The sequence below is a fragment of the Trichoplusia ni genome, chromosome 10 (assembly GCF_003590095.1).
Source record: "Trichoplusia ni isolate ovarian cell line Hi5 chromosome 10, tn1, whole genome shotgun sequence".
Classification (NCBI taxonomy): Eukaryota; Metazoa; Arthropoda; class Insecta; order Lepidoptera; family Noctuidae; genus Trichoplusia; species Trichoplusia ni.
Genome location: NC_039487.1, coordinates 2056923 through 2069805, shown reverse-complemented (window position 1 = coordinate 2069805; position 12883 = coordinate 2056923). Strand labels below are relative to the sequence as shown.

Below are 12883 nucleotides of genomic sequence, written 5' to 3'. Positions count from 1 at the left end.
TGTAAAGAATAACTAAGAAGGCTGAGATATGTTATTACGATGTAGTAATACCCATCTGCGTTTAGCAAACCTGTATCCTTACTAATATTATAAATGCGAAAGTAACTCTGTCTGTCTGCGCTTACGCTTTCACGTCTAAACCACTGAACCGATTTTAATGAAATTTGGTACAGAGATAGAGATGACCTTGAGAAAGAACAGGATAGTTTTTATCCCGGACTTATGAAGAGTTCTCTAGGAAACGCGATATAACCGACCTCGACGTGGGCGAAGCCGCGGGCGAAAAGCTAGTTTAATATATGTGCAATTCTTTTTACTTGGAATGGAATTATACAGCACATATGGACCCCATATTAACCCTAAATTGGTAATATCAATAAACATTTCTACTCATAGCTACCCCAATAAGCTACCATTAAAATATGAACTACACCTATCAATGTCGTAGATAGTAATACAGTATGAATATCACTTATTATATTGTGTAATACAAATATATGCTACCCAAAGTTGGTATCAGATACGAAAGCAAACAAAATTAAGTACCCACCTAACTACTTGAGATTTTAGAAACCACTTCCACAAGGTATATGAGTACACGAGTTCCACAAGAAACAATCATCGTCGCGATAACTCGAATTGTACTCAGGGAAAGATACTAGAAATGTATTTTGTTTTGTTTTGAGCGTCTATGCTCGGTTTACAATAGGTCAGCGGCCCCAGTAGATACTTCTCCTGCCAACTCGTGTACTGAGTGCGCTAGCCGGCGAGCCTGCTGGACCGCCGTGGACGCAGGCAACAGACCCAAATGTATGCAGATTAGTTCCTTGACTGCTACTCCGCGAGTATCACCCGGGAACGCCAGTTCCAGCAGCTGCCTGTAAAACGTGTTGAAATACAAAATGTGATACAGTTAAAGAATGCTAGCTGAGCTATGGAAAGGTAGATTGGTAAAATATTACTGATCTGAGCACAAGAACGAGATAAACTACCTCCATGGACAACAAAGGGATATCCCGCCTGGTCATAGTTGATGAAGAGCATGGTCGCCTTATAATATGCCCTTAACTTGTAATATATATTCTTACCCAGAATGAGTCATGAGAAAAAAAAGGATTGCCCGACTAATATAGGCGTGGTCGCGGGCAATCCCGATAATTACGCGTGAGTAAATCGTTGCATCATTTAATTATGAATCATTCTCATGATAGTTACTATCAAAATAAAAGTTACATGCATAGAGACAACCAGACTCGAGACCAGCATTCGTGGTTCACACAAATATCCTACGCGGGGATCGAACCCGTGACACGACATGCTCAGTTGGTTTGGCATTGTGACCTCAACCACCCATCTATCCACACAGTTGCAAAAATCCATGTAGTTTGGCCATTTTATATGATCGTATACCGTGTGGTAGGCCATACCTGTAGAAGGCGCCGAGTATGTCCCCGGGCGGCGGCAGCGCGCGCACGGCGGCGGGGTGCGGGGCCCGCGCGGGCCGCACGGGCTGGCCGCGCCGCTCCCACCACACCAGCGCGCAGCCGTGCAGCGCGCCGCGCCGCCACGTCGCCGCGCAGTAGCCCTCGCGCACCACGCCGAAGCTGCGGCACACGGCGCGACGCACCTGCCCACAGAACAAGGCTTGATGATACCCAAGGCCTATGTATAAAGACTACTTATATACTGTTCGAAATACGTTGTTGAGAAATTATGAGCCTAATCACTAGCCGATACTTGAAAGTTCCGCCTTTGAAGTGTCTAACTTTTCGAAAACTGGGATTATTGACGTAAACAGATTGCTAAATAGGATGTGTGGATCACTACAACCGTATATACCACTGGGTTAAAGTCGTCACTCAATGGAGGCCACAAATTCCAACCAAAAGAAAATTGGTGCCTTCGAAGCGAATTGCAGAACACATACCTCGAGAGCTGATTTAAGGTGGCGTGAGATTAATTTTTATCGAAAGACTCGTGGCACTTAGATAGGTCACGTTAAAGCCTCTCATTTATATCCACCATTAAAATCCTAAAAACGAAACAATTAAGACTACCACTATTCTTCCAGAATTATGTATGTTACACTCACCGTATTTGGCGCCAACATATCGGCGCAGTCCGCCATGTCGGGAGCCAGGAACCTCCCCGTGGTGCGGTCCACGTATATGAAGTGTATAAGTCCGGGGAACTCTTCCACATACTTGTGCAGCGTTAGGGAACAACTCGCATCTGTCTCGCCCGTGCTCTTCCAGACAAGCCACATTAAGCGAAATAATCAATTCAACAATGTCTGATGATGGCAAGTGGCAACCATTTTGTGACTTGGTTTAATTTTATTTTAGTAACATTTATTATGGAATATCTAAGCAATAATTCGTGAGTGTAATTTTCTAATTACACTCGCGAATTGTTGCTTTTTCTCAAATTTTCCCTTTTGGGATAAATCAATCTTAATGAAATCAAGATTGGAGTCACAAATTGATTAAAAAGAAATACATGATTATGGTTTAAATAAACTAAATATTTCAAAACATGTACAAATGATATGGTGATAGTTGATTTTCAACGAGCACATCAATTTGGAGTGATTTATCAATTTATCTGTCTTCCGGTATAGCCCAAAATGGGTCTTCATAATAAGCGTTTTTAAAAGCTTCTTGGTCTTTGAATTTTGTGATAACTTCATATGAATCTACTACAAATGAAAATGAAGCAATGGAAATTATTTACTTGAACAACACATGAAACGAATACTATATCTACCAACATGCGGGAATTCAAATCCAAATGTTAAAAAGAAGCTAGCTGATCTTTTTTTTCTGCAATAAACTTCTTCCGAATATATTTCGGACTTTTCTATGTCTGTTACAACAACAACAACAGAGAAGCACTTTTAAATAAAATAAAAAAATATCATATCCCCATTAACTCTATGACACTCATTTGAAAAGGATATGATCCCAAACTGAAGAATCTTTTCGCTTTCACACACAGGAACTCGACGTACGGCGCTAATATTCCTCTCAGATCTTTCAAGGGTTGTTCCATCTTGAGACCAGGGATGTCAGGTTTCAGTTGTTCTATAACGGCCTCTAGCGCCGTATGCATCGCCGTGGCAGTCGTTTCTGGTGTAAGGGGCGTGGTTGTAGTGCAAGATTTGCGCAGTTCCAACATACGGCTTGTCAAACGAGCACAAAGATTTGAATGCGCTTTATTCTTGCGTAAGGAATCTGTTGTCTGAAATTTATCAAATATTGGATTATTTATACAGTATAGCAGAACTGAGTTAGGAGACTCGTCTGGAAGATAAAACTATATATTAGCACACACAGTATTAAGGACAGGAGTCATTAAAATAAATGTTAGGTACCTAATTTACTTCAAATCAAAGTTTGTCATAGTAACTTACTTTCTTTATAGAAGTCTCCAAAGCATCAAGGGTATTAGGCAGCAACTCTAAATTCCTTTGCAACAAGAGTCTCCTCAAATTGGCAAGTATCTGATTCGACATGTATGCAGCAATGCCCACTTCCCTGTGAAAAGATCAAACAGAATTTCATCTTAATTGAAATAGTGGAAAATGTGGTTGATTGTTGATTGTTTCGTGTACACGAAATAAACAACAAACAATAGTCCTATCTTTGGGGTTTTTGATAGCGCGACGTTTGAAAGGAGATAATGGAAGAAAAAATCTTGTAGCCACAATTAAAACTGGACAACTGCTTACTGCCCAGTAAGCAAAGAATTGCTGAAGTATACGAGGCCTACCGTGACATAGAGTGACGTGAGGCCTCTTTTCCAAAACCACTATTATATTTTGTTTAAGAAGGTATGACAAAATACATATTTTTTTAATAATTACCTTAAGTCCATGTCGACAACGACAACGAAAGTAATACGCGGCGCAACTTCAGCTAAGTGTATGGAGTGCGGCGCGCAAGGGCTGGCCGCGGAGCCCGCACATAAGTTCACTATAGCACTATTCTCAGTTGACAACCCTGTGGAGTATATAACACATTTTTATTCCTTAAATCCAATTTAAAATAAGTATAGAACAACAAAACAATATACTCACAAGGTAAACGGATTATCTCCCGATTCTCATTGGAATCTTCATCACTAACATCTTTCCAATACTCCTGAGCAGCAACACATTGTATGCTCAGTAAAATCAGATCAGGTGGTGATAAGTCTTCACTTCCGCGACTAAAGAGAATAATTTTGAAAGATTATAAGTGTAGCAGTATACCAGTTGCTTTACCCAAAGCAACACCTTTTGAATAAATAAATAACTGATGAGTAGTATGATTGATTTGATAATATTTACTGTTGTTTTACATGTTTTTAAAGGAATTTTTACACAAGAACTACCGAAAAAATAAAGTATAAAATGTAGATTTCTGTGCAATAGAAAAAATTACCCTCAAATTTCTAAGGTTATCTTCTACCTTTTTGATTCTGTCACTGATTAGATCTAATTCTATATTACATCATTAATCATAATGTATGTAAATTATAATATTACCTTGAATACAATGCCAACAGCTTATCCCCAACAAATAACATAAAATGACTATGTTGGTGGGGCAATTTGATATCCTTTGAAGTTGCTTTCAGGGCATTGAGGGCAGCCATTGTTGCCCCACTCTCACCAATGACTCCATTAGCGCCAGGTATTGTGTCACCCTTGGTGCGGCTGTCCAGTAGTACCGAAAGCCAGTCTTGGTATATTGACGAATGTAGACTGTAAGATGACATTCAAACAGAAATTAAAGTTTGTGGAACAGTGTACTGCTTGTTTTTGTAATTTTGTTAATCATGTTTTGAACAATATAATAAATCATAATAATTTTGATGTCTCAAACTCCTTGTTCAATAATTGAGTCCAGGTTTAGGTAACTGGAAATATGGTCAGTGGTATATAAGTCGTTTTGCCATATTTTAATAGTATCTACTTACTTACATTGTATTATAAACAAGTTTATCCAGCTAACTTTGTTCTGCCAACAGATTTTTGAATTTAAGTCATCCATGGAGCCACCCAAACCAGCCATTTAGCAGTTAAGTGACATACACATGGACAGTGGAATTAAAAATAAATGGAGATTATAGAGTTTACTTACAAATTAATGTTTTGTCCACAAATATGCTGGACAAATGTCTTGAAGTCCAACAGTTCTCTGTGGGCATCATCTACATAATCTTCACTGATAACCATAAACACATGATCAAGCCACTGTGAAATTAAGATTTGTTATTTTTTTAAAGGTGCTATATCTATAATTCATAGTTCTATACTTGGTAGCAACATTTATGGGAACAACTTAAAGAAATGAATGATAAAGTTCTTAAGATAAAATTAACTTATATAGTGCATTATAATTTTTACTTACCTCATCAAAAACAATAGTTGTCTTATCCTTGCACTGTATTGAAGAGTAGGTGTTTCCAAACTGAGCAGCCATAACCCGCTGTGAAGTTATAATGGGCGCCAAAAGTTGTGATACAGTATCACTTTCTGTTACATCAGTTTGGTTCTCCTGAAATCGAATTATGATACATATTATATATATTGCGATGGATAATCAATAAACCATCTCTACTTTTAAAGGCATAAACTTACTATGTAGACTTACCTGAACACTGAACGTTTTCATACGTTCTATGAAAGAGGAGTCCCATTTTCCAAACACTAGATCGTTAACACTATCAAATATCAATGCAGCCTTCATTGTTATTTACTTCAAAAAATATTGTAAGTAATATCCGTGTGACTATAATGGCGTGAACTAAGTTATAGAATTGAATTTCGGCTTTAGAATTTTGATCAAAGGCGATATTATTTCAACATAATATGATTTCATCCACAAAAACATTAAATGGAAATCAGCACTCAACAGCAGGTACATACATTCCAATAACAAGTTTATTAAGATCAGGTTTTTGACAATGACATGACCAGACATTGACATTGTCATTTTTTTTGCACTACCTACGTTTTATTCATAGTTCAAACAAACTTGTTGTAAATTCTGTAAATCCCACAAATTATTAAAATCCTTGGCAATTATAAAATCATAGTACCTACTTACAATAAAAAAAACAATCGATTAAAAACGGTTTACTGTCATCAATGGAAAATAAGTAAAAATCGCTTTCGCTTTCTTTGGTCAATGACATTTTGACAACTGTTTATCAAATTGTCAAAATTCCATTCTGACTTCGTTAGCTTCCTTGTAATCTCCCTCATATTTTGTGGGAACGTTAACCTTAACGAGAGTATTTCATTGATCAAATTTTTATTTCAGTAGTATAGAACAATGGGTAGTAGAGAACAGGCAATCGTAAGTTCGTAATTACTTCTAACTTAAAAAAAAAACAATTTTTTTACGAGTAGAATGTAATAGAAACTAAAATAATTAATTAGGTAATTAACATTTCTGTCAATTTCAGAAAAAACTAAAATCATTATGCTATGTTACGTTTGGAGGCGCAGCGGCTTATCAAATCATTTATTACAAAAAAGATTTCAATGGTTATTATACTAATATTTTACAACCAGTCAGTCAATATCTCAATCCTGAAGTAGCTCACAAGCTTGGTGTGGCAGCTATAAAATATGGTATATTTCCTTCCGAGAAGGCAGAAGATCCTTCGATATTGGTAAGTTATTTTTCTTTGTTTTTGTCTAGCCCACTGTCTCATTGGTGGGCAAAGACATCCTCCAAATAATAATAATTTTATTTAAAAATATTTTTATTTTGCTTACAAATATACAAATTTCAAATTTCATTTTACAGAAAACGAAATTTCTCAATTATGATTTAAATAACCCAATTGGAATTGCGGCAGGCTTTGATAAGCATGGTGATGCTGTTGTAGGGTTGAGAAAATTAGGATTCTCTATTGTGGAAATTGGCTCTATCACACCAGAAGCTCAACCTGGAAATCCTAAACCAAGGGTATTTAGATTACCTGAAGACGAAGCTGTTATAAACCGGTATGGTTTTAACAGTGAAGGACATGACAAAGTGCACCAGAAAATTGATACTTTAGAAAAATCACTTCTGGATAAAGGACTATTGGGAATTAACTTAGGGAAAAACAAACTATCTGAAAACCCAATTGAAGATTATGTTTTAGGAATAAAAAAGTTCTCAAATGTAGCAGATTATTTTGTTATAAACATTAGCAGGTACCAGCTTAATAGTTAATTTTAAGATTTTGCTTTTTTCCTGATAAAATTTACTCCCTATCTCCAAATAATATCTACACTACCTTGGTTTGGTACATAAAAAGGTGAAATTGGTGTGTATTAATACCAAAAATATTAAAAATACATAATATCAAAATATATACATGAATTTATAAACTGAGTTCTTAGATAAAGAGACATACCAAGATTGTTAACTTTTTTTTGTAGCTAACCAAATGGAGTACAGGTTGTTGGGTCTCTAAACTATTGTCAATTTTTTTTTTTAATAAAATTGTCTTTCAGCCCCAACACCCCAGGCTTAAGAGCCTTACAGCAGAAAGAGGAACTCTCCCAACTCCTCACAGAAATCAACAAAGCACGAGATGCATGTCAGACCAAGAACAAACCACCACTGCTTCTCAAACTGGCACCAGACCTCAGTAATGAGGAAATGAAAGAAGTTGTATCAGTAATATTAAGAAAAGAATGTCATGTTGATGGCTTAATAATCTCAAACACAACCATAGACAGACCACAGCTTCGTAGTAAACAGCATACTGAAGAAGCAGGTGGTCTAAGTGGTAAACCTCTGACTAACAAGTCCACAGAAATGATAAGGGAGATGTATAAAATGACGAAAGGTGTGTTAAGAATAAACTGTCTTTATCCGAATCATAATTTAGTAAAATTAGCTTTGGATGAATTTCTAATTTCAACTTTTTTATTGATTATGTAGGTTTTTTTTTCATAATATATAATTTTATTGAACAGGATAGAATGGGCACAATAAAAGTATAACAGTTTTCAAAACAGAAAATATTTTATTCATGAAAAAATTGTTACAAAAAAAACATTTTAGATAAATAATTGTAAACAGTAAATATAACATCAAACTTGTTGCAGGCAAAGTGCCCATTGTTGGAGTAGGAGGTGTATTCACAGGACAAGATGCATATGAGAAAATTTTGGCAGGCGCAAGTGCTGTTCAAATATACACAGCCCTAATTTATCATGGGCCACCAGTAGTGACGAAAATTAAAACAGAATTAGCAGAACTACTGGAAAGAGATGGTTATAGTAATGTTAATGAAGCAGTTGGCAAAGGAATTAAATGAACATTTCAACACTTGTTATAAAAATGCATAGTTAATTGGATTGCAGAGTTAATTAGTGGGATAGTTTTTAATTGGCATCTGACAAATTGATTTCATTAAAACTGTTTCTATTTTCAATTGATTAATATACTCCACTTGCAAGATAATTTGCTGTATAGACATGATTGTTTTGTATTGTTAGTATTGATATCTAAGTAGTGTTTAGTTTAGTTAAATTATGATATTTTTGTAATTCTGCTCACTAATTATTATTGAGAAGCAAATTAAATATTATTATTTTGTGATTATTTTTGATCTACATACATAGTACTCATTTAATTTTCTCTTTTACTCCACCATCTGTAAAAAAGTGATGAATAAAAAAATAAAAATATAATTACTAATAAATAATAAGACTATAGCATCCTTATAAAGTATAATTTATTTCCGCCTACCTTCGATTTTGCACTTAGGTAAATGTGCCTGAATGACCAGTTTACATTCTTCCATGTTTTCTACACTTATCAACCCATAAAGAACTAAGTGTTGTAGCTTCCTAAGTGCCTTTATTTCTTTCAATCCAGCATCAGTAACATTGACACACTTGGACACTTGAACATGTGTTAAGGTGCTTTTTCCATAGGCAAGGCCTTTTATAGCTCTGTCATCAATGTAGTCATCATTGTGGAGAGTAATTTTTGTCAACTTTGTACATCCCACTAAAATAATAATGAACACAGTATCAAAAGTTATAATTAAAGTAAGCACGCTGAAAACTGATTATTAGAATGTAAAATTAACAGCTACTACAAGCTCTTTACCTACTTAAGTGAGGAAATCCATAATGTGATATGGAAGAGTCTGACCCATCAATTTCCAATACTTTAGGAACACCTAATGATTCCGGTGGCAATAAATTATAATCCCTTATTGTTGATCCATTGACCCAGACAATTTTGCCACCGTTTCTTAGCACCCATTCAGCACACGCACGATCTGGGCCAAATTTTTTAATGCGATCCGTGTCCGGTTTATTGAACATCATGTTGACGTACTCCCAAAAACATCTTACTTGGTTATTTCTCGGGATGAAAGTTTTCGGAGTTACTACACCAAAAGATTTCTGTGAACATTGAGTAGTAACAAATCAACAAATTAAATCAAAAAAATATATTTACTGTGCAGCACGACTGGTATTGATCACTTACATAACGTAGTGTATGCAACATCTTAATTAATTATATTTTAAGAACGTAACTGTGTGAAATCTAAACTCCGGTTTCATATAAAAACAACTTTGACATGTTTGGCTTTGAAATCTCGAGGTTATGTAAATTATTAACTGTCAAATTGTCAATTGTCATAGACATTTGACTTTGTTTCACTTTTTAACACCATAGGCTTATACCAAAGTAATAACAGGTATTATAATACTATTAAAAAATTATGTTAATCAAAACGTTTATTAATGCCAAAGACATTATATTTGATTATATCATACTTGATTAATACTGCCTAGGCTATGGGGAATTGTCAAAATCAATGGCTTTGGGTCTGAAGTAGCCATTTGAATTGTTACAGGGGTAGAATAATTTTAAGGAACAATTAATGTACCTCAATGTATAGTACTTGGCATTGTGAGTGTAAATGTACACAAAAAAGCTGTAACAAACTTTGTCTTTTCTGGTATAAGTGTGATTACTTTTCATCTAATTACTGTTTTTTAATATAAATTTGAAGTGAACTTAAACATTTTCCTTTCTTTATTAGGGTCCAAGTCATTAGAAACAAGTACAGCACCAGAGTTGCATTGCTTTGCAGAGTTGTATTGCAAAAATATTGTAGTATTTTTTTAATTAACATTATTTTGTACCTTCAGCGGTTCAATCAATAACTTGTAGCGTTAAACGTTTTGCAAAAACCATAAATTTTATACATTTAATTTATCTGGCAAGGTCTGTAATGTAACAGTTGACAGACAGAAACCAACAATCAACTCTTCCTGTCAACTTGCAAAGTATGTCGTGAAATTAGAACCGTTTCTAGGTCTCCGCTTAATAATATAATGAAACTCCGCAGTTACTACAGTTTGGATAGTCAAGAGTTTAAATTCTAAAAGCCTGGAAAACAAGTTTAAATCACTCTTCGCCTTTTATTATCAGATGAACGATGTCTGAATCTTATGGTATGTATACAACTATTATTTATTATGTTTGTTACGCCAACCGTGTTATGATATTTTAATACCATTAGTAGTTTCTTAAATATTTGTTTAATCTTTTTTCAGAGTACCTGTTTAAATTTTTAGTTATTGGTAGTGCTGGTACAGGAAAGTCAAGTCTCCTTAATAATTTTATTGGAAACAAATGTAAGTAACTATAACATCTTTATACATTTAATCAATACACTTCATAAGCATTCTAGGAAGTGCCTTGCAACCTTTTTGCGTGGGTGTGGACTGGTAATATATTGGATATCTTAACATTTCTTAAATTTTGGCTTTGGTTTTTTTTTTAATAATTATAGCACAATGATTATTTTTCTGCCTGTGCTAGAGTTACTGCCGGTTTTGGGAGATTTAATTCAAAGTAGAATTGGCATAACAAGATATTGTATGTCTAATAACAAACCAGTAGTATTGAATGTGCATTGCATCATGTACCTCTTTATTAATGTAATATCAATTAAAATAAAAAGTAATATAATTCAATGGCCTCTATGTTTAATTATTTTATTTTTACTGAACTTTTATTTTACAAACTTGGAGCCAATTTCTCTTTTAATCATCTGCAATTGTAAGGTAAATAATGCAGAGGCCTAAAACTCTTAATCGGATATTTGAGCATGTTGAAATATAGGTGATTCTCCTAATAAAAACTATGTTATCATGCATAAAATAAAATAAATGTTCATATCTCCTTAACACGTCTTTGCGTTTTCATTGTTTCTCGTCAATAGCTAATTTCATTGCATATCATTTTCTGTTTTTACATTTCAACCTATAAAACTCAAATTGCATGGTTATCTTTGCCCTTAGTGGAAGTAGTGTACCTACATTTTAAATATGTTTGGCTTAAGCATATTGTTTTCAATTTTTTTCTCAATTCATGCATGATAAAGAATGTAAGTATGATAAAAATTGTTTTCATGTATGGCAATTTACCTGGTTTGTTATCATTAATATATTTCATATTAACACATTGCTTTATCACTGAGCTCATTTTGTTTTGCACAGTAAGTTCATTTTCGATTATTAAAGTACTCTAGAATAATACAAAATATTAAACTTTTATTGTCTGTTAACTTATTCATACATTTCTTCTATCACATAAAAAAAATGATATCCATACTATTGTTGTTACAGTTAAAGAAGACAGATGCCACACAATTGGAGTTGAATTTGGGTCCAAAATAGTTAATATAGGTGGCAAGTCAACCAAATTACAGATATGGGACACAGCTGGCCAGGAGAGGTTCCGTTCAGTGACTCGTTCCTACTACCGAGGGGCAGCTGGTGCATTGCTGGTGTATGATATAACATCCCGAGACTCATTCAATGCACTTGCTAACTGGCTGAGAGATGCTAGAACTCTAGCAAGTCCAAACATTGTTATTTTACTTGTGGGGAACAAAAAAGATATGGAGGAAGCCAGAGAAGTCACTTTTACAGAAGCCAGTCAATTTGCACAAGAAAATGGTGAGGACACATTGTAGTCTCTGTATTTAGTTCTATTTTTGCCGGCCTACCTCTATGTCGTGTATGTTATTGCAGTTGTATAAGCGTAACAGTGCAGTATAAGGCGTAGAGCAGCGTCAAAATTATAATAATATTATTATTAATTGTTGGTGCTAGGCCATGTGAACACTAAACTGAATTTTCAGATATTGTTTTTGGCGTAGAGAATAACTTATTGTCTTTTATATTTAAATTACGTTTCAGAATTGATGTTCCTGGAAACAAGTGCTAAAACTGGCGAAAATGTAGAAGAAGCTTTCTTGAAATGTTCTAAAACGATTCTGGCAAAAATTGAAACAGGGGAACTGGATCCCGAGAGAATAGGTTCAGGGATACAGTATGGTACTGGCACATCGAAAAGACTCGCAGCGCCTAAGAAACCAGCAAGAACCCCATCTGATTGTGCCTGTCATGTCTAAGAGAAAGGGTTGTTACATAAGATGCATGATCTGCAGGCAGATATGAATTTATTTAAGAATCTTTTGTTTGCAGTCTCACCTTTTAGTAGTTAATTTAAGTATGTAAGTATCAAAAGTATATGAAGGCAATTGAATTGTCCCTTCAAGAGATCTGATTGTATGATCTGTTTCGATATTATAAATTTATGTATAGCTACACTTTATAATGTGATTGTAAAATAGGATATTATCGCATTGTAATTATATGTTATTTCACTGCACTCATCTTGTGGTCCTGTTCTGTCAGGTTGTGAGATAAACTAGTTATAATCTCATTCTTGTTTTTCTTAAGAACTTCCCCTTTACGCGTGTTGGTACGTGTCGATACTGTCGATGATATCTCTCGTTTAAAAAGCTAAAAAGCTAAGCTCGTTTAAATAGGTAGTTACTAACTACA

The 12883-nt window shown here is 34.7% G+C and overlaps 4 protein-coding genes across 5 annotated transcripts; 2 read left to right on the top strand and 2 right to left on the bottom strand.

The window, feature by feature from the left end:
• Window positions 1–225: 225 nt before the first annotated feature.
• LOC113497946 (Hermansky-Pudlak syndrome 1 protein homolog) lies at window positions 226–5969 on the bottom strand. Of its 2 annotated transcripts, none has more exons than XM_026877781.1 (11): window positions 5640–5969; window positions 5397–5543; window positions 5127–5239; window positions 4529–4747; window positions 4079–4209; window positions 3866–4001; window positions 3413–3536; window positions 2960–3240; window positions 2093–2204; window positions 1428–1627; window positions 226–878 (listed from the first exon to the last, which is right to left on the bottom strand). In XM_026877781.1, the coding sequence occupies exons 1-11, from the start codon at window positions 5733–5735 to the stop codon at window positions 701–703; spliced, it is 1737 nt and encodes a 578-aa protein (XP_026733582.1). In that variant the 5' UTR covers window positions 5736–5969; the 3' UTR covers window positions 226–700. The 2 variants fall into 2 exon arrangements, with proteins under 2 accessions (XP_026733582.1, XP_026733581.1); XM_026877780.1 differs by having other exon boundaries at window positions 2093–2243; window positions 5640–5967.
• Window positions 5970–6100: 131 nt separating this feature from the next.
• LOC113497949 (dihydroorotate dehydrogenase (quinone), mitochondrial) lies at window positions 6101–8607 on the top strand. The gene is made up of 5 exons (XM_026877785.1): window positions 6101–6347; window positions 6457–6666; window positions 6804–7198; window positions 7502–7839; window positions 8102–8607. Exons 1-5 carry the CDS (start codon window positions 6324–6326, stop codon window positions 8311–8313), a joined length of 1179 nt encoding a protein of 392 aa, XP_026733586.1. The 5' UTR covers window positions 6101–6323; the 3' UTR covers window positions 8314–8607.
• On the bottom strand, window positions 8373–9640 carry LOC113497951 (ATP synthase subunit s, mitochondrial). Its single transcript, XM_026877788.1, has 4 exons — window positions 9501–9640; window positions 9118–9415; window positions 8748–9011; window positions 8373–8652 (listed from the first exon to the last, which is right to left on the bottom strand). The coding sequence occupies exons 1-4, from the start codon at window positions 9519–9521 to the stop codon at window positions 8624–8626; spliced, it is 612 nt and encodes a 203-aa protein (XP_026733589.1). The 5' UTR covers window positions 9522–9640; the 3' UTR covers window positions 8373–8623.
• A 616-nt stretch (window positions 9641–10256) lies between these two features.
• LOC113497950 (ras-related protein Rab-4B) lies at window positions 10257–12761 on the top strand. Its single transcript, XM_026877786.1, has 4 exons — window positions 10257–10477; window positions 10580–10660; window positions 11657–11989; window positions 12233–12761. The coding sequence occupies exons 1-4, from the start codon at window positions 10462–10464 to the stop codon at window positions 12445–12447; spliced, it is 645 nt and encodes a 214-aa protein (XP_026733587.1). The 5' UTR covers window positions 10257–10461; the 3' UTR covers window positions 12448–12761.
• Window positions 12762–12883: the final 122 nt, after the last annotated feature.